Here is an 18,129-nt window from a genome sequence, read left to right as displayed (position 1 = left end):
ATCTAATGCAATGAAATTCACAAATTTGGAATTCTGTCTAAATTGTGCAAATACTTGGGTCACTATATAGAAACAGTCAAGTTTCCATATAGTTTTATGACAAAAATTTATGAATTGGCCCAAACTATAAAACTATTATAAATTATATTAAATGTGAAGATAAAAATCAGAGTGTTCCATAGCCAACCTGTATCCTACTGTTACCCCAGTCTGCCACAATAATATTCCCATTGCCATCAACAGCCACACCGGTGGGTGCGTTGAACTGGCCGTTCCCTTCTCCATGCGATCCAAATTTAAACAGGAACTCTCCATCAGCATTGTAAACCTGCAAGAAGCCGTAAATAAAACAATCCATGTTAAATTCAGAGGGAAAAAAGACCACAAAAAAGCGAACAATGTTAAGAAAGGTGTATCAAAACAAGCATCTTTTAATTTGCAAAAGTTGAAATGTCATTAGTTAGAGGCAGAACATAAAAACAGACAGCAGACCTGGTTAGATTTGGATGAATACATGTTATGGCATGTGGAACAATTTACGCAATAAAAGGGAAGAGCTCAGCATACCTTAACAGAATGATTGTGAAAGTCTGTCACAACAATTTCATTCTTGTTGTTTATCGCCACAAAATGGGGACCTTATGGCCATAGAAGGAGAGAGAAAGAGAGAGAGAGAGAGTTACTTTTACATTCAGAAGATGTTCTTTTGTTTCTAAGGAAGTCTGGCAGCATAGAGAACACTTGATTTATGAAACCTCCACCTGCGCGCGCGCACACACACACAAACACACACTAACACACCAAAAACATTTCTCTCAGCATTGCTCTCTTTATGTGGGTAATCAATTATCTTACAAAGCTTTCATCGTTTTCTGTTTTTCTGTTTTAAAATGACCTCATTCAATAATCAATAATACAATCTACAAAGAGTAATAGTTCATCTAAAATTTTAAAAAGTTGAATACGCACTGAAGGCAGGGCCAGATTTACTCTGCTTTGGCTCAGTTGGTGTATTCGGAGTACTTTTGTCTGCAGAGAAACAGAAAATTAAAACATAATCTGGCCATGAATTAAATGCTCAAGACCAGTGCAGTAGCACAAGAACCTTGACAAAATAAGAGACATCACCTGCAAATTGCCTCTCTGATGTTCCTTTGGCACCAAATTTGGTCACCAGTTTGCCGTTGGATTGGAAAATGAAGACACAGCAGGCCTTGTTGTCTGCTGTGATAATATGACCATTCTTATCCACAGCCACTCCTTTAGGACCCATCAGCCGACCTGCCCCGATTTTATTCTGCCAGAAAGCCAAGTAAAACACATTAGCACTTGATTAGCAACTAATTAATCAAATCACTGTGGTAGACATTTGTAGAGTACCACAAGCAACATAAATCAGTAAAATCTGATGCTTGGAAAAGTGAGCTAATAATAATAATAATACTTCATTACATTTTAATTCGAGATTTATGATAGTTTTAAAGGATTTTTAGAATGAATTTTACTCATCAATTTAGCATTTAAAAATTTTTCAACTGACATCATTCTTCTGTTTATTCAATCATATACTTATTCTTGTCACTTTAGATTTTCCCCATAATCACATAATTAAAAAGGTCCTATTATGCCCTTTTACGAAATCTTGTTTTTGTGGTGTACTAGAATATACTTTCATGCTTGGTTATTCAAAAACCGCTTTATTTTTCACACATTTTACATTATTACAGCACCTCTCTCCCCAGTCTGGCTCAAAACACCAATTTCGATGAAGCCCCTCCTTCCGAAATATAAAATGTGCTGTGATTGGTTAGCTGGCCCAGTGTGTTGTGATTGGCACCGCTTAGTGCATGTTCAGGAAATGTCCCACCCCTCCATAACTGCGAGTTCTGGGGCCCGTTCTTCGTACGTTGCTTATTACATCCGAGATCAAATGACACATCCAAGATGATATCATCGTGCGAATCATGATCTGGCTAACTCGGTTCTTCGAACACACTTGCCGGATATGATTAGTATCGCTGGATTGAGTTATCTGAGATAATTGCGCGTTCATGCGCTGGTTAAAAGGGGATATGTATCGATAGTAGAAACATTGATCAGCAACGCTGCTATTGGCTGCTCAGCGTGGCCAAAGAGCGCGCTCTCATATCAGCAGAGCAAGAACTAATAGTCGAAGTTTATTCAGAATTTTAATGTTTAATCAAAACGCCAGGGAACACCTCAAAGTCTGCAAAAGCCAGGAGAGAGGGCTGGCAAAAAGTAGCAGACAATTTAAATCTGTTAGAAGTGGCCATGTTAGATGTTTTTATCACTTATTAGCCTATATTTTTGTATTTTAATAATTGCGTAATTTTACTTTGTGCATTGTAATATCAGTCACCACACTAGACCATGGGAACAAATAAAAGTGAAGTACAAAAATATTCTACATAATGGTAATTTTTTGTCATATTATAGTCTCTTTTATAAAAGGCACTGTTAAATAAATGGTTGTCTGATTATAAAATCAACCAAGAAAAAGGCTGAGAAAAAAAAAGAAAAGATCTTACTCTCCTACACTGTAAAATAATTTTTGCTGCATTAAATAAAGGCTGTATAGTCATTTCAACTGTTAAATCTTGAGTAATGATGAATTGCTTTGACTTGTGAAAGTGAAAACTGATAAACTTATGTTAATGTAAAAAATATTTTGCCATGAGTTATTGATCACATTTTTCCCCAGTGTAGTTCATTGTAATGACATTGTGTTTTCCTCTTTTGTGCACTTTTACACAATACACCAACACTTGTATCTGTTCCCAAGAAAGTGGAGCTGAAATATGTGCAGTAAGCGGACATTTTCTAACTTTCCAAAATAAATAAAGTATAAGACTTTGTAATGTCCATTTGTTTCCATTGCACTGGACAGTGAATAAACCCTCTCAGATAACTGTCATATGGAGGAACTAGCCTGCAAGTGCATAAATAACTTTACTTAATTTATACTTGTATGCTTTATGGCTGCAATATAAGTTGCAGGATTCCACATCTACAGAAAGGCCTACAGAAGAGTCTGCACAGACAGAGGAGACATAGGCCTACAGGTGGGCAGTGTATAGCCAACTTTTCTTTTTTATTTGTTGCATGAGGCATGTGTCTAATATTTCTTGACCACTGGCTTTTCTTTACAAAGAACAAGTGAAATAAAACTCAAGGAACTAAGCATATTTGTCTTTTATTAAACATTTAATGAAAAGTGTTTGTTTTTTGGCAATGTTGTGTAATATGGCACATGCAACAATGTCACAGGCCCTGTCAGGTGTGCAACCCTCAGACTTTTCTGACACTGACATCTTCCCTTTAGTTAGCCAAAGTTCATTTCATTGTGTGCCCTTGTCCTGGCAAGAGCTGCATTGTAACTGGTTTGGGTCAGGGAATGGGGTCATAAAACACCTGTCTGCAGGCAGGAACATGTCATAATCACCTATGAAAAAATGCAGTTCTGTTAGGATCAGCATAAGTGTATGTAATACAGTGAGCTTGATATTTAATTGTGGAACTTTCCTTACCACTTTCATATAATGTGCATAAATGTGCATCTCTGAAAATCCATGTCATGCACAGATCCTGGCCATGTTGCTTTCACATTTGTGATATGGATTTTACTCAACTGCCTTTTTTTAATTTGATATAATATTACTAATCTGGAATATTAAGAATCCCAATAGTAACTGGGCTGCACATTTACATTGTGAACCCCCTTTCTGTTCACATAATCCCCTTCATTGAGGCCTTGATGGCAGTCTATGGTCTAGCTAGCCTGTAGTCTATGGTACCAATCACGTTAGTGAAGCCTGAGTGACATACACTGTAATCGTGATCATGAATGGCATGATTTAAAAAATTATGATAGCCAAAAAAAAAAAAAAAAAAAAAACTGCTTTAAAAAAAAAAACTGCTTTACAACATTGGGTCTTAAGTGGCTTGGAAATGCCACAAAAAAACTAAAACTAACCAAACCTAAAAGCGCCAGGTAAACTCCGAATGACACGACAGACAGCACTTTCCATCAAGTTCTCCGCATCTCCAATAGTGTAAAGGAAAGAGCACTCGCAAATAATCTTAGGGCAATGCAAATAGTTTGTGCTGTAGTTAAAGCCCGACTCCGACAAGTCGAAAATAAATGTGCGTTTCCAACAAATTAATAATGTAAACGACAATCTCACGAGTCACGTGAAAAAAATATATATCTCAGAAAGTGCACTATCGCGCTGCGCTGGACTTCCGTATCAGCTCCGCTTATGAAGCCGGGATCTAATCCTGTTAACATGAAATAAGCCTGCTCCCGAGCAGGTTTAAGATTGCGCACCTGTTGCTATGACAGCAAGTCCAGGATGAGCGTCGAAGAACCAAACAATCCAAGATCATGCCAAATCGCCAACAATCAAATCCAGCTAAGTGATTTAGCGACGTACGAAGAACGGGCCCCTGCTCTGGTGTAAATGTTATGGATGGCAACAATTTCAAACCATTTTGAGCCAGATTCAGACCCTGACAATGTTAACAAACAAGAGGATCAAACAACAACAACAAACAACAGAACGTATTTCATGTACAGACTTCAGAGTGGTATATTTTTTGTAATTTCCTTATACATTATAGGTACGATGTTATCCACCAACTAGGGCTGAACGATATATCGTTATCTTATCTATATCGAGATATGAACTTTCAAGATATTAATATCGAAAAAAGCAACGATATAGACGATATAGATTTTCCCTCTCCGCGCTCGCCCTGCATACAACTCTGGCAGTCACAACAAACATCAGTTTTACGAGTGCCCTTGAATGCACCGCTAAAGCCAGCGCGCGCACACTACCAGGGACGTGGGAACTATATTGTGAGAGGGGGGGCGGCGTTTCCATGGTGACGCGTCATTGCTTGTCACGTGACACACCGCAGCAGCAACAGCGCTGAATGAATGATGATCTGCTTTTATGTCATTTTTCCTTTTTTATTCAGAATATTCACAAATGTGTTAGCTATGGCATGAAATATCTGATATTCCGATTGTCAAATACGGATAATAATAATAAATAAGTGGAAGTATATTGTTGTTTAAACACCTTTATAACGATCGCGTTAGTTGAGCTCTATGCGCGATGGGCGCCGCCGTGTTAGTTTGTGCCGCAGACGCAGTTCAGAGAATCGGATCTGTTGGATTTACAACCTCTATGTTTACAACACGTGAATTCATCCACTTCTCCCGAAATACTGAAAAGTAAGTGGCTGGTGAACTGGGAATAGAATAGAGTAAACATTGAAGTTACTTACACAATGTGTATCTGATATGAATAAAACGTGTCGAATTATAATGGAAAGGATTATTATTACCTCTTCCATAGACATCAGTGTGTATTTTACAAACTCTAAATGTATTGTTTTTTTAGTACTTACGTAGTCATATCGTATTGTATCGATATCGAGATATCTGGCATGAAAATCGAGATATGAAATTTTGTCCATATCGTTCAGCCCTACCACCAACTAAAGTAATACAGACAGTAATTGATCACAAAACCATGGCTAATTTTCCTAAGGAGCAGTGAACCGTCTTACAAAAGCAAGCGCTTACAAAACGCATCCTTGAAGTGTCAGCAGAGATTGTGTCAACTAGACTCTGTGACTCTGTGAAGGCCTCATCGACGCGACAGCCATCGGCACTAATCCTCAACAAACCCGTCTCCACACCGGCGTGACTCCGATCTTCAACCAGATGGAACTGGATAATATTCTGATTGTTCCAAACCAATCTGACTTCTGACCTGTAATGCTGCCTGAATCTTAATCATACACTGTTCACACATTGGCCAGAGGAGAACTGGCTCCAGACTGAGCTTGGTTTCTCCCAAGGATTTTTTCTCCATTCTGCCACCTGATGGAGTTTTGGTTCCTTGCCACTGTCGCGTGTTTCCACCTTTGTTGCCATTGGCTTGAATTGCTTAGTTGGGGACATTCGATTTAACATTTAATTTAATATTCAACAATAATATTGATCTGCCTGCATTGACACTATTATACAAGAACTGAACTGAGCTGGACGATGACATCACGGTTTACTCCAGAGCAGCTATATATATATATATATATATATATATATATATATATATATATATATATATATATATATATATATATATATATATATATATATATATAAATGGAATAAATTAATAACTTTTTTTAAAACAAAAATTAAACATCACTGAACTTACTTAAGCTGGACTGTGATGCTATTTTCTTCTGGAAACAAACTTTTTTGCATTAATTTCCTGTTTGCATATATCTCTGTAAAACTGCTTTGAAACAATCTGTACTGTAAAAAGCGCTATATAAATAAATGTGACTTGACTTGACAAGCAACAGAAATCAAGCTGTTCTCCATAAAATGTGTAGCGCACAGATAAACGTTGGGGTTATAATATTCAGGAACAGTGTTTAAAATAAGTTAACTGCTCTAAATTCGTCAGCCTTAAGAATGTCAAACAAATGAGTTTTGGACACAGAGCGGACAAACTGCTTCTCTTTGACATAGCGACAACACTGTCTTCTCTAATGCAGCTCAACCAGGCCTCGTCCCCTTTTTGCGTATTACTTAAATGAGTACCATTGTGACTTCATAAGATCCAGGAAAAATCACATTGTAGTCCAAACGAGTCGTTTGTTGTAGATCTTGGAAAGTGGATGTTGTTAAATAAAATATCTCACTTTGGAGTGGACTTTGAGCTTTGTAACCTTGCAGATCTTTTTTCTCGAACAGCAACATGAACATACATTCAGCAACAACACACTAACTAAAGTTTAAAAAGTGGAAAAGCATAATAGGACCCCTTTAATGAGGAGGTCATGTCATGTGTGTAAAATACATGGAGTTTTTTTTATTGTTAGTTTTTAATGTTCAAAAACTATGATGAATGAAATCACAGTTTATATTTTATTGTTAAATTATATGAAATTTTTTATCTCCAAAAAATTATTTTCTATGATTTCTAGAATTATGTTTTATTTTATAGTTTAAAAAAAATATTAATGAAATGCAACTTACCTTAAACTTGCCGTCTGGGGAGAAGATGTTGAGCCATCTGTTGTCATAGTCGGCCACAATAATGTCGCCATTCATGTCAACTGCAACACCAGTGGGGCGCTGGAGCTGGCCAGGGGAGCGACCTCTGACCCCAAACTTCAATTTGAATTGACCCTCATTGGAGAACACCTATAAGATTACAGAATACACCAAAACTGATTTTGGCTACACAGTCTACATATATTCATATATTTACTTGTTAAAGGATTAGTTCACTTTCAAATAAAAATTTCCTGCTAATTTACTCACCCCCATGTCATCCAAGATGTCCATGTCTTTCTTTCTTCAGTCAAAAAGAAAGTAAGGTTTTTGAGGAAACCATTCCAGGATTTTTCTCCATAATGGACTTCAATGCCAACCAACGGTTTGAAGGTCCAAATGTCAGTTTCAATGCAGCTTCAAAGTCTCTACACGATCCCAGCCGAGAAATAAGGGTCTTATCTAGCGAAACTATTGGTCATTTTCAAAAAAAAAAAAAAAGTTTACCCGTCTTGTACCATCTCTGAGATGCGCCACGCATTACGTCATTACGTTCGGTCATGTGTGACATCGTTAAACATCCAGGATATGCACATGTGAGGACCATTTTAAACACTAAACTGACAAAAATACATATAAATATGTGTCATTCAACAAACAATAACTTTGAACGGTCCTCCTACTCCAAACTTGTAAACACTGGGTCGGTACTTCCGACTACGTCACGCGTGACCTTTCCAACTTGATAACGTAATGCGTGGCGCATCTCAGAGATAGTACAAGACGGGCATTTTTGGTTAAAAAGTATATAATTTTTATTTTTTTTAGAGAATGACTGATCGTTTTGCTAGATAAGACCCTTATTTCTCGACTGGGATCGTGTCGAGCCTTTGAAGCTGCATTGAGACTGACATTTGAACCTTCAAACCACTGGTTGCCATTGAAGTCCATTATATGGAGAAAAATCCATGAATGTTTTCCTCAAAAACCTACATTTCTTTTCGACTGAAGAAAGAAAGACATGGACATCTTGGATGACATGGGGGTGAGTAAATTATCAGGAAATTTTTATTTGAAAACTCATTTACTCCTTTAAAGGTGGCCGACAGGCTGCTTAGTGTTACCTGTATGCACTGGTTGTTGCTGTCGGCTACTACGATTCGTCCGTTGCTGGTGGTAGAGATGCCCTGCAGGTTGGAGAACTCCCCCCGCTCTCGCCCCCGCGTCCCTGTCACATCAAATAAGAGCTGGGCTGACACATTCTGACGCAGGCCAACAATAAAGCACAATGCAGAAATGACCTTTTCATCTTTACAGATTCACTTTTTCTTTTACCATGTCCCTTTAGCGGCTCAGTAGATTTACAGTGCAAGTAAGTTCATACCAATTTGCTAAGCAATTCCTGTGACACTGAAAATTCCATGACTTTTAAGATTATATACATTTCCATGGCTGGAATCTCATTTAGTACAAAATAAAAAAAAATCATAAATTGCAAATATATTTAGTTTAAACCTTCACATACCAAAATATATTACAAACTGTACTTTTAAAGTATATTTACAATCTGAAATGTATCTTAAATATGTATTATTGGATTTCATGATACAATCTGATGTAAAGGTGTAAAATAAAACACCCTACTCTTAACTCACCCACTCTAAAGATGAGTTCATCCTCTATGGGATTCTCCTTCTTCTTCGTTGTACTGTACATACTTGAGGGTCTACGCACCGCCTTCTGGCGCACATGTCCTCCAGCCCCTCCACCTGCTCCGGGAGACTTCACCCGCCTCTTCACATCGTCGGGCGACTGCGGGGCGTCGCAGGGTTTAATGGCTCGCAGGCGAAAGGGGCTGCCCCTCACAGGCTGCCCGTAGAGCAGGACGGAGAAGGAGAACTCGCCCTCTGAGCGGAGTGTATAGCCGATCTCGTAGGTGCCGTTCTTGTTGTCTGTTATGTCTGTTTGGGTGACGGTTGCATCTGGACCGCAGATCTGAGCCCTCAGTGCAGCATTTCCAGTCTTTACTAGCTCACCGTCTTTGTCCTAGGGAAGGCAGTTGAAGACTTATGCTACCAAGTACAAACATAAATCGACCTACAGCATTTATTAGGACAGACCCTCTGAAGCAACATGTGGTTTGTGCTTTGCTCATTTTATTAGATCAAACCTACAACAACATGCATTTTCTGTAAAACTGCTTTGAATCAATATGTATTGTGAAAAGCGTTATACAAATAAATTAGAACTGAACTGATTTAATTTTGGCACCTATTAGAGATTAGACATTAATAATATTTTAATAATATATACATCATTCTTTTGATAAAGTAAATGATAAAAATAAATACATTTAAAAAGTATAAAAAAAAATTATCATTTATATATAAAGTATTTTACATAATCTAATTTTAATTCATTGTTAAATTATTATTTCAAATATTATATTTAGATATGAGATATTATGATTAATTTTCATAAAGATATTATTTTTTATAATATTTAAATAATAAACAATTTGTCAATAATAAATAATTATTTAATACATTTAAAATAAATGATATATATATATTTACAATAAATAAACATTCAAATGAAATAAAAAAAGTCATTACTTTAATGATTACTTAATTTTTTACTTTATATTTTAATTTCTTGTAATGTTATTGTTTATATTTATTTATATCATTCATTTTAATTATTGTTTTTTATTAAACTGTATTATTGTTTAATTTATTATTGATTATTTATGTATCAGACAGAACTTTTATCACTGCAATTCAAATTAAGACTAATTACATAAGCATCTTGAAATATATTACAACACTGACTGACTGATTTATGAATCTATCACAATGTAATACAGACTTTGCAAAGAGGCTGTTTTTGAACAATGGAGCAGTGTAAATTATATTGGACACAAAAAAAGGTTATGTTACAGAATGCTAGAACTCAAACAGAAGATTGACACTACTAACCTTTGTGGTCACTGTAACAGTGGTGTTTTGCCCAACAACAGCATGTCTGAGACCCTCTCCAGTAGCCACGCTGGTGTGGCCCACAGCGCTGGTGGTGAGCAGGACTCCCAGGTTCTGTATGGAGCGACGCAGCCCCTCTGTCTCCACCTGACAGTCCAGGTGTCCGTTCTCATGGGGCTGCTCAGGGAAAGCATGGCGGGCGAGAACGCCCATCCGCTCTCCCATCTGCTTCTGCACCAGGAGCACCTCAGTGGGGCTGCCGTGGTTCAGTGCCTGCTCTGTGAAGCTGCAACTGCTCTGGATGTTCTCCTTCCCTTGCAGTAATGCAGTGAGTTGGGTCTGCAGCACCTGCAACAACAGTCGATATAATTACAAATTACGCATCCACATAATAGCATATGGGTTTGAAATTATGTGAGGGTGAGTAAATAATGGAAGAATTTAAAATATTGGGTGAACTATGCTTTTGAGGAGTAAGCTTTTCACCTTCTGCTTGGTGCTGCAGATGTTCTCCAGGTCAGTGATGAGGGCAGTCTTGCGCTGGGTAAGTGCTTTCTCTAGTTCCTCGAATGTGTTGCTGATCTCGCTCACTGCCTCATTCTTCCTGTCTGTGAGCTGCCTGGAGATCTCATTTACCAGCTCTATAGCTACAGTCAGCTGAGGAAGCCTGCAGATGCAGAATGAGGACAATGTTCAGCCAAACTTTCCATAAGGATGTCATAGTGTGACTCCAGTAGTTGCAAACACAGCAGATACCACATACAACAAGAAGGTTTAAAAAGAAGGGAAAACAAGATTGCAGTATTTTATTATTTCATTTATTCCCATTTAAATAACTGAGCTTTAAACCTAAAGAATGATTCAGTGTATAAAGAAGGGGTTAAAATGAGCTGCTGGCTCAGATTAACAGGGAGCTTAATATTATTTCTGGCTGCGTGAACCTGTTGCGGATTGCATCCAGCTGGTTCTTCAGCGCGCCTTTGTGCTGCTCCAGAACATCCCGCAGTGGAACGGTCACATGTTCTCTGTGCTCTCCCTCTGTGCACTCCATACACATGGCCGTTTCACAAGACTCGCAGTAAAACTCCATGACCTGCAGAGGGCGGCAAAAACTCATTGAAATGCTGAACACTGATGGGAAACGACTGAAATAAAAAATATATATAAATATTAGCTGAAGTAAAATAAAATATAAATATCAGATTAGAAAACTTACATTTAGAAAACTTTGCAAATTTGAATTTGAAATAAATAGGTTTAAGATGAAGTACTAAAATGACTAAAACTAAAATAAAACGTAATTACACTTAAATAGAAATATATATTCAAAACAATAAAAATGACAAAAGCACATAACAAAATTATTAAATTGAAACTAAAATTAAAAAGAAAACTGAAAATTTGAAAATAGTACATAGATTAAAAACAACTTAAATAAAATGTATATATTGTTGGTATAATAATTAAATGATTAATAATTAAATATAATCATTTAATTTGGTAAAATGAATATGAAATAATAATACAATTATATATATATATATATATATAATTTAAAATTAATAATTAAATATAATAATTTAATTTGGTAAAATAAATATGAAATAATAATACAATTATATATGTATATATAATTTTAAATTTAGATTTTCAAATTCAAATTATAACAGTATATAAATAATATTAAGATAGCACTTCTGGTAAATAACAATTAAGTTGATGTATTCATAAGGACATAACTACTAATTATGATAATTACAACTTAAAGGCTGCAAATGTCCCAAATCAGCAGCGAAGTATGTACATTTAGTTCATAGTAGGAGGCCACTGCACTACTCCCATCTGTACTGGCCTGTCAGTATGTGTGGGTGCTTACCTTGCCCTCGTGGTTGGGGCAGGACAGGGGTGGGGCATATGTAGCAGCACCGGCTGAGTCCAGCCCACTGGAGGCCTCGGGACGGGTGCAGTCCTGCTCCCTCTGCAACACCTCCATCAGATTAGTTATGAAGAAATTGTTCTGCAGTGCTGCAACACCCTTTTCTGGCAGGATGGAGGTCTGTCTGCACACTGGGCAGGACAGGGTCAAGGACTGAGGGGGGATGTAGTTCTGGAGGCATCTATGATGAAAACATAGTGCAAGACATAAAAGCAAGCTGTGAAGATTTCCCTCCACATCAAGTGGATTGTAAAAGAAGATGTAACCCAAGACGTGGTAACCTGTAAATAGTGGTCTGTATTTTTTAAATCTCAGTAGTAAATAATTTGACAAAATGATAGAAAATAAAAGTAGTTAACAGTCATGTGAGGACATATGATCTGTTTATAAAATCTGAGGCTCACATTCCAGGTCAGTGACGGCAGAGGGAATATGGTCATCTCTGTCTTTGCTTTACAGGGCGGTTTCTAAACATGATGTCATACGACAGCCATTCTAAACCAAAATCCAGCATCTGGGTCATTGCTTTCTTACAATTCTGGAAGCCCAGGAAAAGCGTTAAGTCAAACTGTACATGTTCACTGGCACAGTGGATCTGAGTGGGGCATTTCAATTCATTCTCTATAGGAGGTGAGCGGTAGACCTGCACATAAAAGAGTGCGGTTTACAACAGAGTGGCGAGAGTGTTGAAATCTTGGGAAATCTTAAGCTTTATGCAATGAGTGGTGAAAAACAATGGGCGGCAGCCAATCACTGTGGCGTGAAGGCAGTGACGTCTGTCACAACCATTTAAATTTAGCCTAAATTAGATTGTTAAATAATTTACGATATTAAATTCAATAATAAACTTAATTTTAAATGCAGTTTGCATGTTTTTAAAGTTGCTATAGACTGTGGCAGGATTAACAAAAGTGCATTAAATTGACGTTGAATGTGTACTGTGGCAATTCAGAAATAAAGTTTGTTAATATTTTAGTAGTACTTTTAAATTTAATAAATATTATTTTGTAAAATTCTCAATGTGGCTATTGTGGGCTATTGACTGTTGTGGGATTTAAAAAATATATATTATGACATTTATATGTGTACTTGGACAATCCAGAAATAATAATTTATAAGTTTGTAGTATTATTTAAAGCTGCAGTCCGTAACTTTTGGCGCTCTAACGGTTAATAAACAGAACTGCATGCGTCTTGCGGAAGAACATTGTAGCCGGAGCTACTTCTTTCTGTTTACATCTAGTCAAGCGGGTACTGTGATACTCCGCAGTAGTACGACCCGAGCCAGTCTAAAATAGTCTGAATATAAACACTAATTATAGGTGTACCATAGTGATTCAGGATAAGACAAAAACACAGTTTGGAAAATGGATTCATAATGTATTCGTTTATTATATACATTTTGTAAATATTGAACACAAAAAAGATACAGACTGCAGCTTTAATTGGATATACAATATCTTTTAGTAAAATTATTGTAAATATTGTTTCAGTGTGGCTACACTGTGGTAGTTTTTTTTATTTTTTTATTGTGTATTAAATTGATCTGGCAATTCAGAAATCAAGTTTGTTTTTAATGTAATCACATTTTATTCAAATGTAATAAATATGATATTATTTTATAAAATGTTCAGTGTGGCTAGGCTGTGGCAGAATTAAAAAGTGTATTAAATTAACATTGTATGTATCCTCCAGCAATTGGGAAATTTTATTTTTTAATGTATTTAAGAAAAATTCTTGTATAATTTTAAATATAGCTACAGAACTTAAAAACAGCATATGGATGTGAGCCTCATTCAACAGAACTATCCAAATGATCCGATTCCCTAAAATGAATAAAATTCCCAAACGTTTCATAATAGAGAGAGTGGACAGCAAGCATGTTTCATTATTACCTCAGTTTGCTCGGCTATAATACAATATTACAACAACAAGAAATGAAGATGTTCACCGTAATTTGCTGGAGAATTTATTTGTCATACTAAAAATGTAGTTAATTTAGTGTGTGTTTTTTTTACCCAACACTGGATCATCTTGAAGACAACTAGATTGCTGTGATTTTACAGACACACCCCCAAACCAACAGACCTCTTGTGTTTTTGGCAGTATTGAGCGAATTTCTTCCACACAAGTGAACACAGACCGTCTTTAGCATTTTCTGAAAGTCGCTTTCAGGCTATTCGATCATTCATGCACGAGACACTTTTATTGTGATGTGTCAGTTTACCTCTCGCAGAAGGTGTGCAGGCAGGGCAGGACTTTGGGGTTGTGGTAGTGCTCCAGACAGATGCTGCACACCAGGAACTGCTTGTCTATTTGACGCACCACCGGGCTGGTGCTGCCGCTTTCCCGCTTAGCCATCGTGAGAGGCATTCAAATGAAGAGACAGAGGCCTCTCAGACTATAAGAGAGAGAAAGAGAACGTTAATCTTTGAATACAGCTGTAGATATGCTGATATATTTCATCTCTACAATCCCATGTTTATGCAAAGACCAACGAAAATTCTGCATATAAGAATTCAACTTTGCCATCACAGGAATAAACAGAAAAAATAGAAAACAGTTATTGTAAATTGTAATAATTTTTCACAATATTACTGTTTTTACTCAAAAATAAGCAGCCTTGGTGAGCATAAGAGACTTATTTAAAAAAAAAAAAACACATAAAAAAAAATCTTACCAACCCCAACCTTTTGTATGGTGGTATGAAAATGTGTTAGTTTTAATAAAAACCAACCCCTAGGAAATAAAAGTGTCCATAGGAATGAACAGCTTGACGTGTCTGAAAGAAGGAGCTTTGGCCATCAGCTATATCCATGACACACATCCCTGTGAACATCTGTCTGCTCAGATAGAAAACAGATTAACCCTGTTCTCTCCATCAACTACAACATGTTATTGTTCAGAATAAATGAATGTGAACAACAGAGCAGCAGTTTATCATTCACAAACAAATGTGAAATCCCATGATACCCAAAACATAACAGCCTTTCTGTTATTGAGAGTCTTATGTCTGTCTGTCTGTGTGTTTTTGTAAGCAAATGGTATTGTGTTGTTGTTTCAGCATCCATGTGCTTCCTGGTCTGTCGTGATTTTCCTCCTCTGACCCATGTCTGGTTCCCTGTTGTTGGTTTTAGGATTAGAAAGCCTCGTTTTTACTCATGTCAAATCAAATAGGGTCTGTACTCTGTAGCTAACATTAGCGCAGTGTGATGAATGAACACACCAGCAGCTGTGAGAAGACAGGAAAACTGCAGACTCATCCCTCACATCCTGGGATTAGAAACCTCCCAATTCCATCATGACTAACCTGTAACGTCAAGACGTTCTGTGCTTCTTGTAATCTTTCATTTCCAGCATGTGGAAAAGCAGCAGACTGTGGTGCCCCGGAGCTGCGGCAATATTCTGTTCTCTTTATGCTCCCTAAAGTGTTTTTTCAGACTTTAATAAAAAAAATAGCACACATTTGAAATATCTATCTGAGCACCGCACCTTTCATTTCTGTCTCATCGCAGGAGGAAGGACAAAAAGGAAGTCTCTAAAAGGCACTTCCCAAAAATCCTCCCAGTTCCTTCCTCCGTTCACACACAGAGAGAGAGCGAGAAAGATCAACTAGTCATTGCTAGCCACTCAGATAAATATAAAGACGAGAAAGATTTCCAAAATATTAGGCCTACAACAGAGATAAAACCCTGGTGAATTTTGGTTAACAATAAATGACGCCCTCATTGTTTTTAGCTGAAAACTTCTGTTTGTTGTTTTAGCACCAAATTCACAAAATAAAATTATACACGGTCCAAAAATGATCCAACCGACACATTAACCCTCTGGGCTTCTTCGTAAATGGGTTACACTTAGCTTCCTCCCGCCCGAAAACGGACGAAGCCTTAAAATTTTACTTTACTTTTTCCCAGGATAACCAATCAAATATATTTTTGTTCTATAATGTTTTCTGATTATTATTTAGATTTTTTTATGATACTTTGCATTAATTATATAATTTTTATGAGCTATTTTTTCCATTAGAATTAATATACAGTGCAATGCATAAGTGAATACACCCATGCTAAAGTTGACTAAAAAGAGGAATAAAAAATCATATTTTGGAAATTGAACTTAATGCCTTAATTTAAAAAATAAGGAAAAATCCAACCTTTAAGGACACCAATTTTCTTTGTGAATGAATAATGTATCGTAAATAAATAAATGTTCTTCCTTAAAATACATGGTGCATAAGTGAGTACACCCCTATGTTAAATTCCCATAGAGCAGGCAGATTTTTATTTTTAAGTATTTTTTTTATTATTATTTTTTAGGATACTATGCATCCTGATAAAGTTCCCTTGGCCTTTGGAATTAAAATAGCCGCACATCATCACATAGCCTTCACCATACCTAGAGATTGGCATGATTTTGTTTCAGTTAGCCTAAAAGCTAGTTTGATTTGCATTGAGAGATGATCTTATGGAAAGTACTCCATGCCAATCTCTAGGTATGGTGAAGGCTATGTGATGATGTGGGGCTATTTTAATTCCAAAGGCCAAGGGAACTTTATCAGGATGCATAGTATCCTAAAAAAATAAATAAAAAAAATACTTAAAAATAAAAATCTGCCTGCCTCTATGGGAATTTAACATAGGGGTGTACTCACTTATGCACCATGTATTTTAAGGAAGAACATTTATTTATTTACGATACATTATTCATTCACAAAGAAAATTGGTGTCCTTAAAGGTTGGATTTTTCCTATTTTTTTTAAATTAAGGCATTAAGTTCAATTTCCAAAATATGATTTTTTATTCCCCTTTTTAGTCAACTTTAGCATGGGTGTATTCACTTATGCATTGCACAGTATATATTTTTATTTTATTTATTTTATTTTATTTTTCAATAAATGCAACATTACACATCAAAATAGAGTGCAGGCCTAAAAAAAATGTTTTCAAGTGAGAAGAGCGCCATCTAGTGGCTTCAAAATGTATAAATATCTGTCATGTCCTATAACCGCCTTTAGGTGGCCTATAGCTTTTTAGCGCAATTTTCCACCGGACAAAATTGCGATTGTTAACTCATGATTTCTGTTCTGTCTGTGCGCACCAATCTTGCACTTCTATCTACTCCTCAACCAGACCACCTAGAGACTTCGGGTTTTCGGCATTATGTTAAGGAAGGTCTAATCTCGGGAACGCACAAAAAAAATCCAGGAAAAGATTTACTATCTCTTAGTGTTGTGATCCCATGACGTCAGAAAATTTCGCTAAAACACTCACTGAGTTTTTATTACTTGTCATACAGCTCATGAAACATTCTCAGATAATTGAAAATGGCACTTCATTTTTTACAGCATATTATTACAATTAAAATGAGCCCAAAATAAACATAATTTCTTGCTTTTATGACAAGAAATTCTTCATGGAGAAAAAATTGCCCATGTGGGGGTGTCAAAGACTGTACAAAAAGGCTATATCTTTTCCAAATGCTGTAACTTTTGATTCCTTTATCCAAAAATTATTATTTTTTTTATCCAGATGCAGCTAACATGTAGGGGGACTTCACTAAAAAAGAATTTTCCTCCTACCTTATTTCCTTCCTGAGTTATTCCAATGCAAATAAGAAAGATATGCAAAATCATAATAAAAATAATATATATATATTGTTTTTTAATCCGCAGTTTCTTGGCAGGACAATGTCCAAATGTAATGTAATTTATATTTTCAAAAAATTTAAAAAGAGTTCTTTCAAACGATACCTACCTTTTGACTCTCCTTGCTATAGTTTTGGAGTTATTATGATTATATAACTTTTATATAGTTTGGGGCAAAATTTGCTGTTTCAGTCTTACCAGTTCATTTCTCTCTTTGTGTGTGTTTGTGTGTGTGGGTGTGTGTGGGGGGGGGGAGGGTGTCTTATTTGCACTCTTGATGTTTTAGAGTGTCACCCCTTCATTGCTGTACACTTTTTTTCTGCACAGTGGCTGATCTGTAGCTTGTACCACAAAAGTTTCTCTGAGTTTTCCTATTTTTTCGTATTTCCCATTCATTTCCTATGTCGCCCGTTTTTGACCGGGAGGAAGCTAAGTGTGACTTTTTTTTTTACGACCCTTTAACACAG

At 36.4% G+C, this 18,129-nt stretch overlaps 1 protein-coding gene across 2 annotated transcripts in view; it reads right to left on the bottom strand.

Annotated features, from left to right (window-relative positions):
• The window catches only part of trim3a (tripartite motif containing 3a), a 37,390-nt gene that overhangs the window by 2,484 nt on the left and 16,777 nt on the right, over positions 1-18,129 (bottom strand). The window contains exons 1-13 of one of the 2 annotated variants that reach the window (XM_081371348.1): positions 15,329-15,529; positions 14,246-14,419; positions 11,960-12,200; positions 11,025-11,176; positions 10,570-10,750; positions 10,084-10,431; positions 8,761-9,151; positions 8,230-8,333; positions 7,088-7,255; positions 1,129-1,297; positions 970-1,029; positions 568-638; positions 188-328 (exon numbers count right to left, since the gene is read on the bottom strand). In XM_081371348.1, coding sequence (XP_081227474.1) covers positions 188-328; positions 568-638; positions 970-1,029; positions 1,129-1,297; positions 7,088-7,255; positions 8,230-8,333; positions 8,761-9,151; positions 10,084-10,431; positions 10,570-10,750; positions 11,025-11,176; positions 11,960-12,200; positions 14,246-14,391 — 2,172 coding nt within the window. In that variant the 5' untranslated portion in view covers positions 14,392-14,419; positions 15,329-15,529. Of the gene's footprint in view, positions 1-187; positions 329-567; positions 639-969; positions 1,030-1,128; positions 1,298-7,087; positions 7,256-8,229; positions 8,334-8,760; positions 9,152-10,083; positions 10,432-10,569; positions 10,751-11,024; positions 11,177-11,959; positions 12,201-14,245; positions 14,420-15,328; positions 15,530-18,129 lie in introns of those variants that run through there. The other variant, XM_081371347.1, reaches the window with a different exon arrangement.

Source organism: Scardinius erythrophthalmus (genome assembly GCF_964197995.2).
Source record: "Scardinius erythrophthalmus genome assembly, chromosome: 7".
NCBI classification, from domain to species: Eukaryota; Metazoa; Chordata; class Actinopteri; order Cypriniformes; family Leuciscidae; genus Scardinius; species Scardinius erythrophthalmus.
The sequence above is the reverse complement of the archived record's forward strand: the minus strand, read 5'-3'. Positions and strand labels throughout refer to the sequence as shown.